At 65.7% G+C, this 20,274-nt stretch overlaps 1 protein-coding gene across 1 annotated transcript in view; it reads right to left on the bottom strand.

The window, feature by feature from the left end:
* The window catches only part of Bahcc1 (BAH domain and coiled-coil containing 1), a 52,997-nt gene that overhangs the window by 10,206 nt on the left and 22,517 nt on the right, over positions 1-20,274 (bottom strand). The window contains exons 3-14 of the mRNA XM_070031624.1: positions 14,380-14,502; positions 9,916-11,670; positions 9,673-9,781; positions 9,188-9,378; positions 8,942-9,100; positions 8,509-8,726; positions 8,043-8,376; positions 6,379-7,200; positions 4,345-4,544; positions 4,094-4,230; positions 3,483-3,611; positions 1,267-1,378 (exon numbers count right to left, since the gene is read on the bottom strand). Of these exons, the coding sequence (XP_069887725.1) occupies positions 1,267-1,378; positions 3,483-3,611; positions 4,094-4,230; positions 4,345-4,544; positions 6,379-7,200; positions 8,043-8,376; positions 8,509-8,726; positions 8,942-9,100; positions 9,188-9,378; positions 9,673-9,781; positions 9,916-11,670; positions 14,380-14,502 (4,289 nt within the window). The remainder of the gene's footprint in view (positions 1-1,266; positions 1,379-3,482; positions 3,612-4,093; positions 4,231-4,344; positions 4,545-6,378; positions 7,201-8,042; positions 8,377-8,508; positions 8,727-8,941; positions 9,101-9,187; positions 9,379-9,672; positions 9,782-9,915; positions 11,671-14,379; positions 14,503-20,274) is intronic.

Raw genomic sequence — 20,274 nt, 5'->3', positions numbered from 1 at the left:
AGCTGAGGGACAGCGCCCAGGCCCAGAGTTCAGGCCCCACGATCGGACCCAAAAAAACAACAACAACAAAAAAACAAAGGCCGGGCGCTGGTGGCTCACGCCTGTAATCCTAGCTACTCAGGAGGCTGAGATCTGAGGATCGCGGTTCAAAGCCAGCCTGGGCAGGAGAGACCGTGAGACTCCTATCTCCAATAAACCCCCAGAAAACTGGAAGTGGCGCTGTAGCTCAAGTGGTAGAGCGCTCGCCTTGAGCTGAAGAGCTGAGGGACAGCGCCCAGGCCCAGAGTTCAAGCCCCACGACCGACAAAAAAAAAAAAAAAAACCCCAAAGAAAATAAACAGGGTAGGGGTGGGTAGTGTAGTTGTGGAGATGGGAGGGAAGGGGAAAAAACAAAGGATGCAACAATGCTTGATAAGAAACACACTGATTACCTTGCTCATGTAATTGTAACCCCTCTGCACAGTATTTCCACAATAAAAAATTTGTTTTTAAAAAGATAAATGGAATAGGGCTGGGAAGGTGGCTCAGTGGCAGAGTGCATGCCTAGCATGTATGAAGCCCTGGGTTTGATTTCTCAGTACCACATACACAGAAAAAGTCAGAAGTGGCGCTGTGGCTCAAGTGGTAGAGTGCTACCAGAGAGGCTTGGGACAGCGGCCAGGTCCTGAGCCCAAGCCCAGGATTGCCAAAAAAGAAAAAAAAGAAAAGAAAAGAAAAGAAAAAACTAGAAGCAAAAAGGAAGGCGTGGCCTCAGTAACCTCAGGGCCGGAGTTCAAACCCTGATATTGCCAAAAGAGAAGAAAGCAAACAGGGCCCTGGGCACAGTGTCCTAGCAGGGGATAGGCAGGTGGCAACAGGATAAGATTCAACCCTTCCAGCCCCTGGGCGGCCCCGCGGAGGGGCCGAGGAGAGGGCTGACGTGCTGGCTCACACTGCGCCTCTGTCTCTCGCACACACGTGGCGTTCAGAGCCACCCCAGAGGGGCTGGTCTGGACACACCTTCCTGGTAGCAGCCACCCGTGCGTCTCCCTGACCGGATGAGCCGAGGGGGTAGAATGTCGGGGTGCATGTGGCAGGCAAGGCCCGGGGTGCGGGGTGCGACCAGCCCACCCAGGGTCTCCACCGTCGGTGGCTGAGGTTGTGACTCTCGTCCAACCCTGGCTGGCACACCTGCACACCCGCGCTGGGTAAAGGCCCAGCACCCGTTACCCGTGCTCCAGGCCTGCCACTGCCCCTCCCCAGGGCGGGGTGGAGGCCCGCACTCACTGTGGAGGGCTGCAGACCGGCATAGATGCTCTTCTCCAGTTTGCTCTGCTTCCTGGGGGGTTCGTCGCCTCGAAGCTCAGCGCACAGCAGACTGAGGCTGGCCCGCACTGTCCTGGGGACAAGGTGGTAGTGGGCACGGGGCGGGCATGGCACAGCAGCTGGGCCTCGGTGCCCGGGCCTCCACGCCTCCGGCAGCTGCGGGGGTGTGTATGAGCAGCTCTGGACGCAGGACAGCCCCTGCGTCAGCGCCGGACGCCCTTGCAGGCAGAGACCTCTCAGAAGGCGACCGCCAGTCCTCAGTGGTCCTGGGGCCCGCGCCTGTCCTGTTCTCCGCTGGGCTGGGAACGGGCATCTCCCCGCGCCCTGCTGGGGAGGAACCTCCCTGGGGCCCGTAACCATGGTGACCCAGAGTTGGGGCAGCGGGGGCCGTAGACTGGCAAGGACTCTAACACACCCAGCGCCAAGGAGCCAGGGTTCGGCAGCCTCCGCGTGGTGGGGCTGTGGCTTCAACTTTTCTACCAGGAGGATTCTGGGCGGGGTGGGGTGTGGGGTGGGGGGAGGCCCCCGTACAGCAGAGGACACGGGGCAGCCCCCTCGGAACAGGGTCCACGCCTCCGGGACGAGGGAGGAACTTCCTCGGTGCCCAGTCACCACACCGCCGGGGTCAGCACCCCAGGGGTCCTGTGCAGGGAACCTGCATCATCCCAATGGGACCGGGGAGCCACTGGGGTGCAGCCTCATTGCCCCATACCCCCCGAGGGGGGCTGTGTCCTCCAGGCTGAGAGCCAGGGCAGAAGTCAAAAAGGGGGCAATAGCTGCTGCAGATGCAGCATGACGGGTCCCGGGTCCCGCCCACCGCCCACCCCGTCCTTCATGTCTCCTGGGCACCGCATGCTAGGTGCCGCCACATCTCCCCTAGTCTTGGGTCTCCATGGGGAAACTGAGGCTGGGGCTTTGGCCTTCCGCCCACAGGGTGTACTAGGGAGCTGGATGGTCACGGAAATGAATGGCCTGGTGTGGCCAGACGCCCCTTTCCTCCTCCCTGCAACTCCCAGGAGCCTCCCTTGCTTCCTGCAGGTACCAGGCTCGGCCCCCGGCCCAGGCAGATGGTCCCAACAGGGCTCAAAGCAGGAGCAGGAGCTGGAGGGGGGTGGGGTGGAGGCGGAGCCGGGACTCTGTCCCTGCGGAGGCTGCTGCCCTCCAGCCAGGGCCGTGCTCTCTGGTTGGTTAAAGTGGCTCAGACAGGAGGCCAGGTTTCCTGGCTGGAGACCTGCATGCATCCGCGGCCAGGGAGCAGCTCTAGCGTCCACACCGTCTCTGTGCAGAGTCCTCCACGGGGCCCCAGCCTCCCGTGGCCTGCCCTGCCCTTCACTCCACCGCTGCTGGCTGGTTCTCCAAGGGAGCCCCCGGGAGCCCCCTCAGGTGATGCCAGGGCAGGGCACACGGAGGGCTCCGTGACCCCCCCCCGCCCCCCCCGCCATATGGTGAATCCCTCGTGCTGCAGCCCACACAAACTCCCCCGCCCCCAAACCGTCTCTGCATTTGCTAATGTTTTGTGACATAAAGCCCTGAGATTAATTTTTTGCCTCTGTCTTAATTGAAGGAACCATTTAGTGCCGATTTAACTATTATTACCAAATCATCAGGATTGATGCAGTGCACACGCACGCGCGCCAATCGTGTTTGGAGGAGCTCAGAGGATTTATGCAAATGGGCCTGCCGGGAGAGGCAATTTGTAGCGGAGAAGGACAATTATACCCGGCCCGGGAGTGCGCCAACGACTGCACCGGGCGGGTAATGGATAATAACATCGTGCGCGCGGCAGCCGTGAGCAGCAGCGCGGCGTGACCGATGACTTTATACAGTGCAGATAAAGAGCCTTTTACACAACGCCGCTCCACACGCAAGGGGCCGGGGCCGGCCTGTGGGGCGGGGTGGGGGGAGGCCACGGCCCTGGCCACAGCCGGTGGCTTCCGGGGCGGGTGAGGGGGGGCACGGGGGAGGGGGAGATGTAGCTGTCTGCACTGACCCCTGCAGGGTTCTGTCCCCCGGACGCTTGTAACGTTCCAGGAGAGAACGGCCTAGACCTTTAGTCAATGTATGCAGAGAAGCAGCAGGCCAGGGCCCGGGGAACCAGAGGGTGAGGACCTGGGGCCCTCCGCCTGGGCTGCCTGCCCGCCCGCCCGCCCGCCCTGTGCCCGGTATCCAGGACTCACTTGGCTTTCTTGCCTTCGCTCCTAGCAAGCTGGCCGCCAGGGCGCAGGGTGGGCAGGGAGCTGGAGTGTTTGCGTTTCCTCGGCCGACCAGGCCCCCGCCGTGCGGGGCTCCGGGAACTCTCCTCTCTTCTGAGGGTCAAAGGAGGGCTTGTCAGAAATGTGTGCCCCCCCAACTTCCTCCCTCTGGCCTCTAGCCAAGGGTAATACCCTGAGGAAAGCTGCCAGGGGCAGGCTGAGGGCAGGGCCCAGCTCTGTCTGTCTGTCCCTGCCCTGCACACACAGCCTCAGGGGCTTCGCCTCCTCTGGGTCCGCAGCCGTCACCTCTGTCCACCTGCTGGCCTCTGTGCCAGAACTCCAGCCAAGCACCCCGGGACACGGGTCCCGCTGTGGACAGGCCCATGCCACACGGCCTCTGCTGGCCGTCCTCAGCTTGGTTTCCTCACAGGATGAAAGCCCTACCCCCAGAGCCCTAGGGAACCCCCAGACCCCAGCTTCCCAAGCCCAGCCCTGCCTACAAGGTGACAGACAGGTCCTGGCTGGGCCCACACCCAGCCCAGGCCCCTGCCTGGAGGGCACCCCCCCCCCCGCCCGTGGCGTGCCCGCCAGCGTACTCATGGTCATGTCGGCGCTGTAGGCGCGCCAGCTCCCGCTGCTTCTCCTTATAGCGCCTCTGGAGCTCTGCGAGCTGCATGCGGATCTCTACCTCCTGCGTGTCCAGCCGGTCGATGGCAGCCTTCAGCGGGCACACCTGTGCGGGGCGCAGGCGTCTGAGGGCCGGACGGGGGCCTCGGGCTGGGGCACAGGGACCGCCTCCACCCTGCGGTGGCCCTGGGCAGGGAGACCGCAGGACCCCCCCACTCACGGGCTTGCTTTTGGGGGTCCAGGTGTCCTTGCGCTGCTGGATCTGCATGCGTGGGGTGGGCCTGGGGCCGCTGCGGGGGTCGGCGGACGGAGGCCGGGCCGGGGTGACAGGGCCGTCCAGGCCGGCGGCCTCTACCAGGGACCAGGCCGTGGCAAGTGTGGCGAGGTGCTGCAGGTTGAAGGTCAGCACGTCCTCGTCCCCTGCTGAGGACAGGAAGGTCCGTGTGGGCCACAGCCGCCGGGGGGGGGGGCTCAGGTGAAGAGCCTCAGGATCACCCTTGGCATCACCCCGGCCCTGGGGCGTGAGGACCAGGGACAGGGTTGGGGCACAGCGAGGGGGCGGCGGCCACAGTGGGGGAGCAGCCACACCGGCTCCAAGACAGATGGGTGATGCAGGATTTGGGGGCACCAGCAGAAAGCAGGGCCCAGGCCGCTTCTGGCACCGTCTCCGGGACTCTGGGATCTGACCAGGAAGGAGGTCTGAGGGTCCTGCGTCTAGAGCGGTGCAGGCAGCTACAGGCCACGGCCACAGTGACCTTGGTGGTCCCAGGAATGAGATGGATGAGATGGCCGGGGGCCGCCCGGCCCCGGGGCAGAACTCCAGCGGGCAGCACCCACATAGGGGAGAGGCCTGGAGGTGGAGGACTGGGCACGCAGGCTGACCCCAAGGCAGGATGGCCCATTTTAGCCATAGCAGCAGCCACAGTGCTCTGTCTAGTGGGGAAGGGGGGGAGGGTGTGGGGGGCAGGGGTAAGGTGGGTATGGCAGGGTGGCTGGCTGGGACCGCAGGCTGGGCGTGGCAACGTCAGGCCCACACTGGCTTAGGTCACGTGGCTTTCACCCAGGACACGTGCACTACGTATATTTACCCAACGCACAGGTCCAGTCCCGCCAGCATTCGCACGCTGCACACACACATAGACATGCATGCAGATGCACATGTGCATGTACACACAGACATGCATGCAGATGCACACGTGCATGTACACAGACACGCACAGTGCCTGCATCCACTCACTGTGGCCAGGTGGCCCTCACACGGGGTCCCCAAAGCCCGGCCCTGACGCTGGTACCCCCCGCTGTGTTCTAACCCACGTGGCCAGGAGGTCCAAGCCGCCTTCCCAGCATCTGGCTGGAGGCCCACACCAGGCAGGGCTCCTCTGCCCAGAGCAGGACCTCAGGGCAAGCTGTTTGGGGTGCTGCCCGCTGCCCGCTGTCCAGGCCTGGCAGAGGAGGACCAGGGCCTTCAGGAAAAGGAGTGGCGCAAGGACAAGGGTTTTATCTCTACGCAGCACAAAAGGTGCGGAAGCTTTCGGCATGGGGAAACAAGGCCCAGCCCCCGACCTTGCTAGTTTCTGTCTGTAAATAGCCTGGACACAATGCCTGGATGGGGTGCTGCCCCCTGGGAGGGGCTTCCTCTGGGACCCCAAAGGAAGATGGTGGGCTGCTGACAGGAGGGATTTCTGGGGGAGGTGGGGAGCAGGAGGTGTGCACGGTTCGCTGCTGGGTGGAGGGCAGCTGAGGGGCAGGGCGGCCTGGAGGGGGAGGGGCCATTTCCTCACAAGGGGGCCCTGGAGGGGGCGGAGCCCAGGAGCTCCATGTCCCCCACAGGCTCACTGGGAGAAGAAACTTTGCAGCCCTAGTCCCCAGGGGCAACATGAGAGCCCCGCAGCCTGGGGCTCATCTGTGCCGGCCAGGGTCACCTCCCTGGAGCCGACTGGTGAGACTAGAAGAGGTGGCAGTGTTTCCCGCTGAGGACTCTGCACAGCCTCCTGCCTGGTGTCTGCGCCTCCTGCAGAAGTGGAGACAGCCCAGCGCCGGCCTCCAGGCTCCCTCTAAAGCCACCACGGAGGGGGCAGCTGGCCTGGGCCAGGCGCCTGCGCTGCCACATGGCCTCCGACTCCCACGGGTGCGGGTCTGTGGGGGAAGGGCTCCCCGGGGCTGCCTTCGCCCCAGAGACAAGTGAGTCAGGCCGCCGCCCGGCCAGCTGGCTGCGAGCCACCCCGATGGCCCGGCTCCGGGGGCCACGGCTTACCTTGCGTGGTGCGCTCACTCCTCTGTCGCTGAACCTCCAGGTCAGCCAGCTCGCTGAGCAGGGCGATCCCGTGAATCCCTGAGCCGCAGGGCGGTGGGGCTGTGCCGGAATACCCCGAGGCTGCGGGGGGCTGAGGGTCCGGCGGGCCCAGGCCGGGCAGATCTCCAAGGCCCACAGTAGCGGCCACCAGGGCATCCAGCCCTGGCAGTGTCCTGGGTGGGTGGCTGCTGCCGGGAGCCCCCCAGTCCTCCTCTGAGTCTCCCACACTTTCCTCCTCCAGCCGGGCCTCCTCTTCCTGTGGCTTGGCCTTTTCTGGAGCTTGCTGTGTTTCCTCCTCTTCCTCATCCAGGGTGCCTGAGCTCCCTGCTTGCTGCTCTGGAGCCTGGGGGGAGGCCCCCAATGGGGCCCCAAGGGTCCCCTCCTCTCTGGTCCTCTCCTCTTGTGTCCCTCCCTGAGTAGAATTAGCCTGGCCAGTGGCCTCAGGGTCCCCTCCCTCCAGGAGGTCCCCAAATCTCAGTTCTCGGAGCCCTTCAAGAGGGCTGGGGTCCTCGGCCTTCCCCGGGGACCCCTGCACTGCAGGGTGGGGTATGGCCGCGAGGTCCTGGGGGGCCTCCGTAAGCAGCTCGGCTCCCTCCAGGCTCCTGGGGCTGCGGGGGGCCGGGTCCCCGGGCGGCAGCAACGTCCTCATCCTTGGGGGCTCAGACTGGGCCCCTGGGGGGGCAGTTTGCATAGTTTCAGGGTCCGGGAGGTCTGAGGGATGCGCGTCTGAGGGGAGGGGGAAGCCCACGCTGGCGGTGGGGCGCAGGAATCCTGGAGGCAGGTCTGTGGAAGAGGATCGGGGTCAGGAGGCTGGGGGCACACTGCGCGAGAGTGGTCACACCTGGGAGGGGCCGCGGGGGGGGGGGCTCACACTGGTGAGAGGGGGCTTTCCACGCCGACCCCAGAGCCCCACCTCTCCTCAGGTCAAAACAGTGGGTGATTTTAAAACAGGATGCCTGAGCGAGCTTTTCCCAGAACCAGACCGCAACGGCGGCAAGTTGGAAGCCTTATGCTCCGTTAAAGACAATTTGTTGTTTTAAAAAAGGAGGAAAAAAATGAAAAGAAAAAACAAAAACCTCAAAACCGAACCAAACCAGAGCTCCATGTTGGCTCAGCCTCTCTTCCGGGGAACCGGGGAAGGTTATGTTGGCCATGTGGGTTTCCGAGTAAGCCCTTGCCTTGATTTGGAGGATCACACGGCGGGGGGGGGGGGGAGAGGGACCTCCAATACCCCCCTCCCCCCGGCAGTGATGTCTCTGCTCCCACAAGGCTGTAGGCATGCCCTCATGGCTCAGCTTTGCTGGAACCCAGCTGGTGGCCAGGGACAGGCTGTGTCTGGTGCCCTTGTGGTCCTGCTGCTGTCACCGGCAGGCAGGGAGATTGCCACTCATAACCCCTGCACCCCCCACCCCCTGTGCAGGCCAGTGGGGCCTGGCCTCTGTCTGCCCCCACCTGCTAACTGGTGGCAGGCAGGGGGGACACCCGGAGCTTCTCCATGGATTGGGAGAGGATGGAAGAGCAAGGAGAAGAACGCGTCTTGGGTAGGAGAGGCCGGCCCCGGGCCTCGCTCTGCCCAGCTAGGAGCGGAGGCGCAGGGTGGGTGCCGGGCCAGGGGAGCCCCTCACCTGGTTCCAACGAAGTGAGGTCAGCTCCAGGCTGCCGGCCCTCACTCTTGTCCTCGGCGCTGGGCACCTTGGAGCCGGGTGCGGGGCTGCCGTCGGGACAGGCGGCTAAAGTGCAGGGGGCACCGGGACGGGGTGGCGGTGGGGTGGGGCAGCCGGCGGAGGCCTTCAGGGTGGGAGAGCGGCAGCAGGGCGAGAGCTTGACCGGGCCTGCGGCGGCAGCGGGCGAGGAAATGCCCTTGGCCATGGGGGTTAAGGCAACTGGCTTGTGGGTGGACTTCAGGCCCTTCTCCTGGGCAGCCTCCTCCATCTCCACGTGGTGATCCTCAGGCTTCCGCTGCTGGGTAGGGGGAGAGGCTCAGCCTGGGGCGGACCCTCCACACCCTGGGACGGCTCGCTGGCCGAGTAGGAGGCATGCGGGGAGGATGGAGCCACCCTGGGGCCCGGATGGGTGCAGCGGTGGGGGTACCTGGAACTGGGCAGCCCGCTGCAGCTCCAGGGCCTGAGCAGCTCGGTGCTGCTGCTGCTGCTGCTGCTGCTGCTGCTGCTGTAGGGCGTAGAGCTCCTGCTGCCGCAGCAGCTGCGGCCGCGAGTACATGGGGAGCTGGCCTGGGTGCTGCATGTGCGAGGCTGGCCCTCGGCCCCCATACACAGGGGGCCACAGTGAGGCCTGGTCCATGACGTCAGCTATGGGCAGGGCCGGAGGGCCGTCAGCCTCGGCCAAGGATGCGGGCCCACCCTGGGCTGCTGCCCCCGGCCAGCCACAGCCCCGTCCCCACAGGACCCGCATCCCTGTGCCCTCCCAGGGTGGGCTTGCCTTGCCCCGCCTCCTCCGGGGCCTGCCACCCTCCCTGGACCTGCTGAGCACCCCTGGTAGGGACTGTGAGGTGGGCAGCCCGTACCGAGTGTGTGCGGGGCCGTGTGGGGCGCGGGCTCCGAGGGCAGGATGACGAGCTGTGTGGGGGCGTCCTGGGACAGCTGGAACACCGAGGACATGGAGCCAGGCACGGAGGCGGGGAAGCCGGGCGGCAGGTTCTGGTGCAGGGCAGGGTGCCCTAGGCCTAGGAGACAGGGGCACCGTGGTCAGGCCAGCGGAGCCCAGGCAGGAAGGATGGGTGCCAGCCCCGGCCCGCCCTCGGGGTACTGACCATAGGAATGGCCCCCCATCCAGAGTGAGGGGCTGTGAGTGCGGGGCAGCCAGGGAGGGTGGGCCGCGTGGGGGTGGGCAGCCGGGTCCCCCGCCAGCTGGCTGCCTTGCATCATGAGGTGGGGGGCCAGGTCTCCAGGACAGCTGCTTGAGGGGTGGATCCGGGCAAACTCGACCAGGTCTTTGTTGTCCCTGGAAGATCATCATGGTGAGCTCGGCTCCATGCTACACCCTGCGCCCCCCCTTCTACTAACGAGGGAAAATGGAGGATGGAGACCCCCCCAGAGACCCCAGGCTCCAGGCCTTGCGCCAGAGGACTCTGAGTGAGCTGAGCACCGCCCCTCCAAAGGCTCCGGGGTGAGGGTACCACCCTGAGTCAGAACGTGGCGCCTGGGCCCAACAACCTCCCAACTTCCCACGGGAGCCAGAAGTGAGCAAGCCTGTCCCCCCCCCCCCCCCCCCGCCCTCATCGCGACCAGCGCTCACTGCAGCAGCAGCTCCCGGCCGGCCAGCCCCAGACGCTCATCACACATCCTCGTCCGCTCCTCTTCACCCTCCAGGTCCAGGACGTGCGCGGCACGTGCCCCCCCGCCAGCTGCACGGGGGCAAGACGGACGGAGGGTAGGTGAGGGGTGGCGGGCAGGAGGCCGCCAGCCCCGGGCAAGCTGTGGCCCCGGGGTCCCGGGGTGGGGCGCCAGGCTGGCCTGTCCCTGCCTGAGGACAGTGTACCTTTGAAGGTGGAGGCGCTCCTGCCTTGCCGCCCGTGGCTGGCGGCGTAGCCCGTGTCCGGCCTGCTCGCGGTGTCCTTCTGCCGGGACAAGGCCACGGCAATGCCCACGGGCGGCTGCCGTACCTCCCCGTCTCCGTGTGAGGTGTCGTGGTCCCGGCTGCGGGCACAGTCTGGCCTTTCCACCGGGCCTGGGCCCTTGGAGGCCGGGAACTTAGCCTCCTGCTGGACACAGCTGGTCTTGAGGCCGGCCAGGCCCACGAAGGGTGTCTTCTGGCCCACCACCAGGGCTTGGTTGCTGTACTTGAGCAGGTTCTTCATGGCTGAGACCTCGTCGGGCGGGGCGGGCAGCTCCTGGGACAGGAGGGCCGCCGGCTGCAGGCCGCTGCTGAAAGGGTCCAGGTAGGAAGTGCCCTTGCGCTCCTCGCTGAGGGCCATGGCGGCGCCTTGGCCGGTCTGCACGCTCCACGGGGGCAGGTGGGGCCCGCCATAGCCCAGAGACGCCAGCTCCAGGGACGGGCGCTTGGCCTCGGCCCCGCTGACCCCCGTCTCCAGCTCCGGGGCCACCACGTGCTGCTGGTGTCGGATGCGAGCCACCTTCTGGGCCCCGTGGGGGCCGGCGGGGGCCTCCTTGGCTGTCCCTCTATCTAAGGTGCAGCAGGCCTGTGGGGCCTTCCCGCCCAGCGGGTCCTGGTGGCTGGGCCGGGCGCAGTCCTGGGACGGGGCGGGCAGCTCGAAGTAGCCGCTTTTGTCCAGCCCGCCCTTGGGGAGCCTGGGGAAGGGGGCCTCAGGGCCCGCACTGAGGTACTCGAGGCCCTTCAGCCGGGGGTGGAGGGCCGCCTCGAAGCCCCCCGGCCGCCGCTCGCCCTTGCCCTCGGCCTTCAGGTGGGCGTAGGAGACCCCGTAAGGCGTGGCGGGGTCGGGGGCTCCGGCCCCGTCCAGGTGTCGGTCCTTGTCCTCGCCCACCACGGCACAGGCCTCCCTCGCCTGGAACGGGCGGCTCTTGTCGGCCAAGTGTCCCACAGAAGGCACAAAGGTGGGCCCACTGGCCTTTAGGTCCCGGGAGACTTTGTCCTGCAGCGGGCAGAGCCGCTCGGGGCCGGCGTGCAACTGCAGGCAGGGGAAGGAGCCCGCGGCCGTGCTGAGGGCCGGGGGCGGCCCGGCAGGCAGCCCGGACGGCACCGTGTAGGACACCGCGTGGTGCAGCATCTGCCGCCGCTCCAGGCACTCGCTGAAGGCCGGCTCCGTGGACACCGCCACCTCCTTGGCACAGCGTCCCGCCACCGCCGCCGCCGCCGCCGCCGCCGCCACCCCCGCGCCCGGCCGGCCCAGTGTGCCCCCCGCGCAGCTGGCCAGCATGGCCTTGCCCACGTCCCCGTTGAGCACCTTGGTGTTGAGGAGACAGGAGGCGAGGTGCTTGGGGCGGCCCTCGCAGGAGCCCCTGGCCGGAGGGCCGCCCTCCTTGCAGGGCCCCTCGGGCGGCAGCGGGGGCACCAGCTTGTGCCGCTCCTTGCCGCCGTCCTCCTCTGCCCGCTCCCTGCCCTCCGCCCCCTTGCCGGCCTTCTCCTTGCCCAGCTCTTTGCCCGTGAGGAAGCGGTCGCATTCCCTGGAGCCCTTCTGCGGAGGGCCTGCCTCAGCCCGGTCCCGGCTGCAGGAGCCGATGGGGTGGGCGGGGGCGGCGCGGGCCACGCCGGGAAAGCTGTGGTTGGCGGGAAGGATGGCGGGCTGCGGGGGAAGGTTGCGCAGGTAGAAGTTATCTGTGAACCAAACAGCCAACATCAGCAGGAAGCCTGGGCCACTGGGGAGAGCTCCAGCCCCAGACCTGCTCCTGGGTCCTGCCTAGGAGTGCTTCTGCTTGCTTTCTTCCTTCCTTCCTTCCTTCCTTCCTTCCTTCCTTCCTTCCTTCCTTTCTTTCTTGCTGGTTGTGGACTTGAACTCTGGGCCTGGGCGCTGTCCCTCAGCTCTTCAGCTCAAGGTGAGCGCTCTACCACTTGAGCCACAGCGCCACTTCTGGCTTTTTCTGTGTATGTGGTGCTAAGGAATCGAACCCAGGGCCTCGTGCATGTGAGGCAAGCGCTCTACCACTGAGCCACCTTCCCAGCCCAGTATGCTATTTTTCTTTTTGATACTGAAATTTGAACTCAGGGCCTTGGCTTAGTGGTCGACGGTGTGTGGGCCATGCCTCTTTTGCTTTCATTGTTTTTCTTGGTAAGATGCTGTTTTTTGTCCTCGGCTGGCCACGGAGCACATTCTCCTAGTAGCTGGGGAGACAGGTGTGCACCTCTACACTAGCTTGTTTCTCTATTTTTTTTTTTTTTTTTTTTTTGTCAAGGCTAGCCTTTAATCATGATCCTCCTGACACCTGAGAAGCTGGATCACAGGTGTGAGCTATCATGCCCAGTTATTTTATTTTATTTTTGTCAGTTGTGGGGCTTGAACTCTGGGCCTGGGCACTGTCCTGTGCTCTTCAGCTCAAGGTGAGTGCTCTACCACTTAAGCCTCAGCGCCACTTCCAGTTTTCTAGTGGTTTATTGGAGATAAGTCTCAGAGACTTTGCTGCCCAGGCTGGCTTTGAACCGCGATCCTCAGATCTCAGCCTCCTGAGTAGCTAGGATGACAGACCTGAGCCACCAACGCCCGGCTTGTTTTTGTTTTTAAATGTGCAAAAATAGACCCAAGACAAATTGCAGCGTTTTAAGTCTATAATACCACGGCATTCAAGACACTGAATGTGGTTTGCTCATTGCTATACCATCAGCTGCCAGAACTTTCCATTTTCTCAAACTGTAGCTTCCTCCAATTACACAGTACCCAGAGCTGCAAAAGCCTTGTCGGTCACTGTGACCCATGACCCCCGGCCCAGCTCGGTGACCCCAGTATAAGCACAGACCGGAGAACAATGCGGCCTGTGGCTCCTAACTGACTGGGACCCAGTGGGGGCTGGGCTGGATGTGGCAGGTCTAATCTGGGTCACACTGGGGGAGCTTGTGTACCCACCGGAACCCCACCTCTAGCCAGGCTGGAGGTGCTGTCAAGGGCTCCCTCTGCTGGCCTTAGAACCCGCTGCCAGGCTGGGGCTGTGAGGAGCAAAGCCTCTCAGACAAGCAGGAGGCTGAAGCCAGGGCTGGGCTCCCGGGAAGTCCTGGGGGCGCCCTCCCCTAGCTGGGTGGGCAGCAGGGTGAGGCCTAAAACTGAGCAACCGAGCGGTGGGAGGTGGGGCAAAAAGAAACTTTTGGAACTTGTAAAACTGTCCTCAGTCATGTAAATTCCTTGTCAATTTCCTGCTAATTAGAAACAAGGGGGAAGGGGAGTGGGAAAGGGAGCCCAGGAGAAACCTAATTAGCTCAATTTCCAAAACCAAATAATGTTCTTGGATGAGGCTCTACCACAATATTGTGAAAATCGAGAGGCCTGGCCGGCAGGCTGCTGATACACTAGGCGCCCGCTGCCTGGAGGGAGTCCCCGGGCCCAGGTTTGGGGCTCAGGTTTCTGGGGCTGGGACCAGACACCTGCCTGCCTCTGACAGACGCTGTCAAAACAGCTGCAGGCTTTGGGTGTGTGGGCTTGCGGGACTCAGCCAGGCCCCAGGGTTGGGCTCCTGGGCGTCTGTCTGTCCAGGCTCCCAGCTGACACCCTGGGAGGGGAAGGGGAGCACTCTCCTGCCCAGCCTCGGTGGCAGCTGGCCCATCGGAGTGAGGCCGAGAACCTCCTGCCCAGGGCAGGACCGGCTCAAGAACCCAGACAGATGGACACTGCCAGGTCCTCAGCCTGCGGGGAGAAGGGGCTGAGGAGGTCTCTGCTCTTCCGGCTGCCTCAACCTCCTCCCCGGGGAACCCCAGAACCGCTGTGACACAGTGTCTGTGTCTACCCACTGTCCACACTACGTGACACAGGCCCAGCCACCTGCCAGCTTCCCTGGGTCCGGGTGGACTCCATCCTCGGTGGCTCCTCCCCAGACAGCCCCTCCCACAGCTGGCGATGGCGTGGGCCTGCTGGCATCTCGGTCCCCGTTCAGACCACACAGCTGGCCCTGGCCTGCCACGGATGGCGTCTGAAAAGCACTAACTCAACAACCCCCGTCCCACCAGGGGTGGCCCCCTCCCCGCTCCCACAGGCTCTGGGGCCTGCGCTGTGCAGCCACGGCGGGGGCCCGTGCTCAGAGCCTCCTCCTGCGCCGTGAGGCCTGGGGTCTGGGCTTCGTGCGGCCCAGACGCCGCGGGCAGTGGGATCTCCCCCGTCCCCCTCCCCCTGAAGGCACCCCTCGGTGACCTCGGAGCTGGGGGGTGCAGGGCAGGGCCAGGTCCTGAGTCTTTTCCCTGCTCTTGGGCTGAACGGGTTATCTCCTCTGGGAGCGGCCCCCGTGGGAGGGCTGCCCAAGCTGGCTGCCTTCACATGAGCTCAGAAGCTTCCTACAGCGGCCCCCCCAGGATGCACCCCATGCACCCCCCAAGCCCCACAGCACTTGCCTTTTTGGGTTCCATAGAAACGATGCTGCCCGTAGAGAACATTGCTGTTTCCATGGTGATCCAAGTGGCTCACGGGGAGGAAGGTGGATGCCAGACTCCCCGAAAATCTTGGGTACGCTGGAGCTACGGAAGTAAAAGGACTGGCTGTGGAGTGGCTCCTGGCACCCCGGCCGGTACCACCCTGACCCCAGGAAGGTGAGCAGCCCGCGGGTGCCCAGGAGCAATGCCCTGAAGAGCCCAGCATGCAGCCTGCCTGTGGGAAATCAACCCATCAATACATCATATTAACTCTGACTAGACTAATGCCATCCCTCCGGTGCAGCACAAATTGAATTGCTGATGGGCTGGGAGAGGGGAGGCTGGAGGGGCTGCCTTTGATCCCCGCCCAGCAGCACTTGCTGGCCCCAGCTTCCAGGCCAGGAAACAAAAGGCCTCGCAGAAGCGTCTTGAGAGGAGGTGGGAAGTGGACAGACTCCCTGTGGAGCTCCTGGCCAAGGGAGGGCCGGGCTGGACAGGCCTCCCCCTGCAGGATCCCCAGGCCCCTGGGCAAGCCGAGCTCTGCCTCTGTATACCCAAGCTGGCCCCAGCTACTGCCTGGCGACTTGGAGTTGTGCAGGGCTGGCCTCTCTCAGACCCGAGGGTCAAGCTGCCCCAAGCCAAGCCCTCCGATGGCCCTGGTTACCGCCCCCCCCCCCCCCCGTCCCTGTGAGGTCCCCACCTGCGGGAGACGGCCTGGAAGGCCCCGAGCTGGCTGCTCAGAGCCACCACGAGTGTGGCTTCTCGGTCAGTCCTCTCCCACCCGACAGCGTCACCGACCGAGTGCGGGCTCAGAGGTTACCTGGAGCATGTAAGCCCCAGGTCCCAGGACCAGCGGGCACAGGCGACAGCCCGGGGACCAGAAGCATAGTGAAGATTCATACGCCCTCCAGTCCTCAGTACCTAGCCTCTGCTCTCCAGCACTGAGGGGTCTGAGGGGGGCCTTCAGTGTGTGGGGTGGGGTGTTCCTTCACCAAGCTGGCAGCAGCCCTCAGCCGCTTATCAGCCTGGCCTTCACTCTCCCACAGCCGCTAGGCTGGCGGGGGGGGGGGGGGTTGTCTGGGTGTCCTCATTGCACAGGGCTGGGCTGAGGTCTGTCCCCCAGGTTGGACAGCCTGTCTTCAGCTTGGGCATGAGATGCTGTCCATGCTTAGCTTCTCCCGTGTCAGGGGGGATGGGGGCGGCTGTGGACACGCGGAATGCGTGGCTGCCCGGCCCCTACCATGAGCACCCGCGGCCCAACTGGCGCCCTCTAGGATGAGGCAGAGGAGAACCTGGGGCGGGGGTGGGGTGGGGGAGGGCGTCTTCCCCCCCCCCCCAACAAACCGGAACCAAGGCAGCTGGGCTGGGGCAGAGTGGGATTCCGCCTTGCTCCAAATTCACACGGTGCAGTCTCTCACGTGCTCCAAGGCGGTCAAGCCCGGAGCACCTGCCTGCGGCCCAAGCGCTTCCCCAAGGTTGACGGCGAGGGAGTTGGCTGCCCCGAGGAGCAGGGGGCGGGGACGCGCACACCAGGCGGCCCCCCAGTGCCAGCGTGAGCAACAGCCGGCTGGGGACACACAAGGACAGGTCCCCGGCACGGCTTCGCTCCCTCAGAGCGGGACCACTCCCAGACCGGGCATGAGGGCACGGGAGGGCACGGGAGGGCTGGCCCCACGCCGCTCCTCCTGAGGGGAGTGGGCTAAGGCTAGAAGGCAGGGCGATGGCCCGGCTTGTGTGGGGGACACATCTGCAGCAGATGTTTACCAGATTAAGCCCAGCTTCTGGAAGGCCCCGAGACTTGACACAAGTTGGGAAGGGCGGGGGTGGGAGCAGGCGGGCAGGGCCTTGCGGGGAGGGAGGGCGGTAGTTAAACCATGGCAGCTGTCCCCCTGTAATTGGCTGCTGTTAAATGTTTTACGGGCCTCGTTTTGGTAAACAGAAGTCTGTAAATTCCTCCTTCCCAGACGCCGTTTCCCGGCCGGACCCCCCTGTGCCCCTCGGGAGGTCTGGGCCTCTTGCCTGCTCTCCGAGGGGGCAGACACTGAGCTGGCTGGGAGGCGCGCTGGGTCCCGCCTGGTGCCCTTTTGGGTGCTATGAAGGATGCAGGTGGCCCTCTGTGTCCCTCTTCCTTGGAGTCCAAGCTGGCAGCGGAGGGGAGCGAAGCGCACTGGGCCCAGCCCAGAGACTCCGCGGGCTTCCTACCCTCAGAGGCCCCCAGATGGGGAACTGTGGCTGAGGAAGGGGTGAAGAGGCAGGAGACATGCAGGGTGGGGAGGGGTGGGAAACCCTGGGGGCAGAGGGAAGGAGGGGAGAAGGGGTCCTCCCACCCCAGGAACAGAAAGGCTCCTTTCTTTTCTCAACAAGACTATCGTCTCTGGACTGTAGAAGAAAACATAAAATGATTTTTATGAATCGGAGCAGCTGCTCTGAGCCCAGAAGCCAGGATTCAGGCCTGGTGTGGCCTGTGGGGTGAGGTGGCCCCCTGGAAGGCTGCAGCCACAGACACGGGTGTGGGGTAACACGGGACCACAGGACCGGGCACAGAGGATCCTAGCCGCAGGCCAGGCCTGAGGAAGCTCAGCCAGGGGGCCAGGCTGGAGCGCTCAAACCCAGGGCCAGGCTGCCCAGAGACATGTTTCTGCCTAAAGGCCGAGGCCCTGGGGCCCGGCTGAGGGTAGTCTGAAGAGTAGTCTGTGCGGCGATGGAAGGGTCCGGGAGGAATCCCTCTTCCCGCCCTGCCCACTGCCACAGCACCGTCCCCAAAGAGGCTCAGGGAGCAGGGCTGCCGGAGGGAGGCAGCAGCGGCGGGGCAGAGCGGCAGGACAGCAGCCAGGGAGAGAGAAGCAGGGTGGCGGCTGCCAGGCGGGGGCTGCTCTTGCCCACCCCGAGGGGCAGATGTCCAGTCCTGGCCCGTGCTTTTCGCCATGTGTGCCAGCCCTCCCCCGGACGCCGGCCTCTTCTCTCAGGAAGGGGTCTGTGGCGGTCGTGGCCCGCGCCAGGCCCGCGGGGTTCGGCAGGACGGGGCCGTGGTTGCGTCAACCCAGCGCACAGCAATGTCTGCTGTGGGCGCCGGCGGCACCTGTCAGACACCCGCATCCCTGCTTTAGCGCCTGCAGGGCACCACCTTGCCACAGCCCCCTCCCCACGCCCTCCCCCAGCGGCCCCCCTCCTCGGGAGCCTCACTAACCCGGGCGGCAGGCTGTGCTGGGAAGGGACTGGGGTGCTCCGCCGCGCTGCAGGCCTGGCCTGGAGGAAGCGCTCTGTGGGCGCGTAGGACGCGGCTCAAGCACCTGGGCAGGTGCTGCGGCGGGGCAGGCTCATGCGTCCTCAGGATGAGGGACGGCTCCCGCGGGGTGTGCCCAGACCCAGGCCCTCACCCCACAGCGAGGCTCCGCACGGGCCGGGTGGGTGGGGAGACGGGGGGCTTCGAATGGACGTGACCCCAAAAACATTCGCGGGCTCTGCCTCCCAGACCCCTCGCGGTCTTCCCAGCGGACATGGTGCCAGGGCCTCTGCTCACAGTACGCAGCGTGCAGGGCGCGCCTGGCGGCCAGCCGTCCCCACTCTGGACAGGTGTAGGGGGCATCAACCCCAGAGACCCCCCTCCTGGGGAACACAGCTGTTCCCCTCCCCCCCAGCAACGACAGCTCTACAACACTGGACCTCTACACCGGCTCCTGACAGCTGTGGGGGTCAGTAAGGCTGGAGAAACTGAGGCCGGGTCTCACGGCTGGGCAAGCCGCCGACTTCCGGCCAACACAGCTCTGGGGCTGAGATAACCAAGGCCTTGTCTACCCCAGCCTGAGGGGGGGGCGCAGGGCGGAGGGCAGAGGGCAGAGGGCGGAGGGCACGGGCCTCGTGCAGCCTCCGGCTCCAGGACCACAAGGCAGGGGTGGGGGTCCCGAGAACGCACACTGCCTCCGGAGGGGACCCCAGGCCTGACTGCTCTGGCTGGGGTGTCCTGGTCCACGCTGCCTCTGGCTCCCCAAGGCAGGGTCTGGGAGCCCACTTGCTCCCTGCTGTCCCCTTGCTCTCAGCTTTTCCTAACCCGCCCGGCTGCTCCCTGGAGATGTGGGGTGGGGACACCGTGGAAAGCGGAAAGCATAGCGCCTGGGATGTGGGCGTGAACCCTGGAGAAGAGGCGGGGTTCCTGGGGGGCTGATCAAAGGAACACGTCAGCTGGGGCGCGAGGGAGGAGAGGGAGGGGGCCTCCAGGATCTGAAGAGGCGCAGCGGGCGGAGGGCGGTTCCAGAGGACAGCACCCCAGGGTCCCCAGAGCCACCGGCCCCCCGGGGTGGGTGGACACAGGGAGAGACCTCTGCCCGTCTTAGGCCCAGCCTCTGCCTTGCTCCCGCAGCCCTCACCGGCGGCTGCAGCGTCTGCAACAGCCAGGCACACTTGGTGGCTCCCGTGTGCCGCTCACGCGCCCACTGGGACCCGGCCAGGCCCCGGTGGAGAAGCGGCCACCCGGGAGGGCGTGGCCCCGACAGAGGCCAGCGTGCCGGGGCTGGCCCGCGCGCCTTCTGCTCCCCCTCCAGGTGGCACGCGTGCCCGTGACTAGCCTGGCTGACCCCCGGGAGCAGCATCCATTCATGGCCCTGTGGGTGGTCTGGGTGGGGGGGTGGGCGCGGCCGGGCGGGCGGGAGAGCGGGGCCAGGCCCACTGACAATAAGACCAGCTGTGCTATGCCCACATCCCCGCTCCGACCCACCCAGGCCAGGACGGCCGGACGGCGCAGGGCCGCGCCTCTGCCCCGGCTGACTCCGCCGCCCACCTCAGGCCCCAGCGGGTCTACTTCTGGCAGGACCCCTCGTCTTGGGTGAGCCCAGTGGCCAGGAGGCCCGGGGCGGAGACAACAGCCTCTGTCCCAGGCCAGATGTTCTGGGGCGTTCCTCTAACCGGGGTGCCTCCCTGGACCCCCAGCTGTTCCAGGGACACAGGAAGCCCAGGCCCCCGCTCCAGCAGCTGCCCTGCAGATGGGAGGTGAGGGGGGCTCTTCCGGCTGGCTGGGAGGCCTTGCCTGGAGTGGGGGACACCTGGGACCCCCCTCACCCCAACCTGGGCTGCCCCTTGTCAGATCCACCTGGGGGTCCCCATCCTGGACGCGGGGTGGGGGGTGGGGAGAGGGTGAGGCTGGGTGCCCGCGTTCCGGCCGTCTCGGGCCACGGAAGGAGCGGGCCAGAAGGAGGCTGCAGAACTGGCCGCCCAAGCAGCCCCCCGCGCCGGCAGCCCCCACTGCGGCCGTGTCGCATGCCCCCCGCCCGCCTGAACACACACAGCCGAGAAACAGGCCCCAGCACGTGGGAGCCAGCTGGCACCCCGTCAAACGAGCAGCCGGGCACGCTGCCAGGGCAGGCAGCCAGCCTGCCACTCGCTCCGGCCCCACCCGCGCGGCCTGTGCCGTGCGCACAGAGCGGCTCACAGCTGGCCCGGCCATGTGGCCCGCGGCGGCAGGAGTGAGGCTGCTGCGGACTCAGAGGGCGGAGGACCCTGGAGGGAGGGGATCCCGGGGCGGGGCGGGGCGGGGGCTGGAGGGAGGGAAGGAGCGGGCCGTGGGGAGGCAAACCGAGGCAGGGGCCGGGAATGTACAGATGGTCACACAGATAGACATGAACTGCTGACCCTTGAGGTGCCCGGGGAGGGTGGCCAGAGCACATCCTGTGCCCCTTAGACTGCACCTGCCATGCCCAACCTCGTGTGCCCGGCCTTGGGGAAACAAACAGAAGGGAACCGCAACGTACGGCCGGCACAGAGGCTACGGAGCAGTGGGCAGAGGGGTGGCCGCCGCCCTGGGTGCTGCCTTCTTGTGGTGGCCAGCCCTTCCCCCTCGGGCAGGATGCGGGACGGGGCAGGAGGAGACGGAATCCAGGTCCTGGG

Source organism: Dipodomys merriami, unplaced genomic scaffold (assembly GCF_024711535.1).
Source record: "Dipodomys merriami isolate MVZ:Mamm:240054 unplaced genomic scaffold, mDipMer1.0.p SCAF_202, whole genome shotgun sequence".
Taxonomy (NCBI): Eukaryota; Metazoa; Chordata; class Mammalia; order Rodentia; family Heteromyidae; genus Dipodomys; species Dipodomys merriami.
The sequence above is the reverse complement of the archived record's forward strand: the minus strand, read 5'-3'. Positions and strand labels throughout refer to the sequence as shown.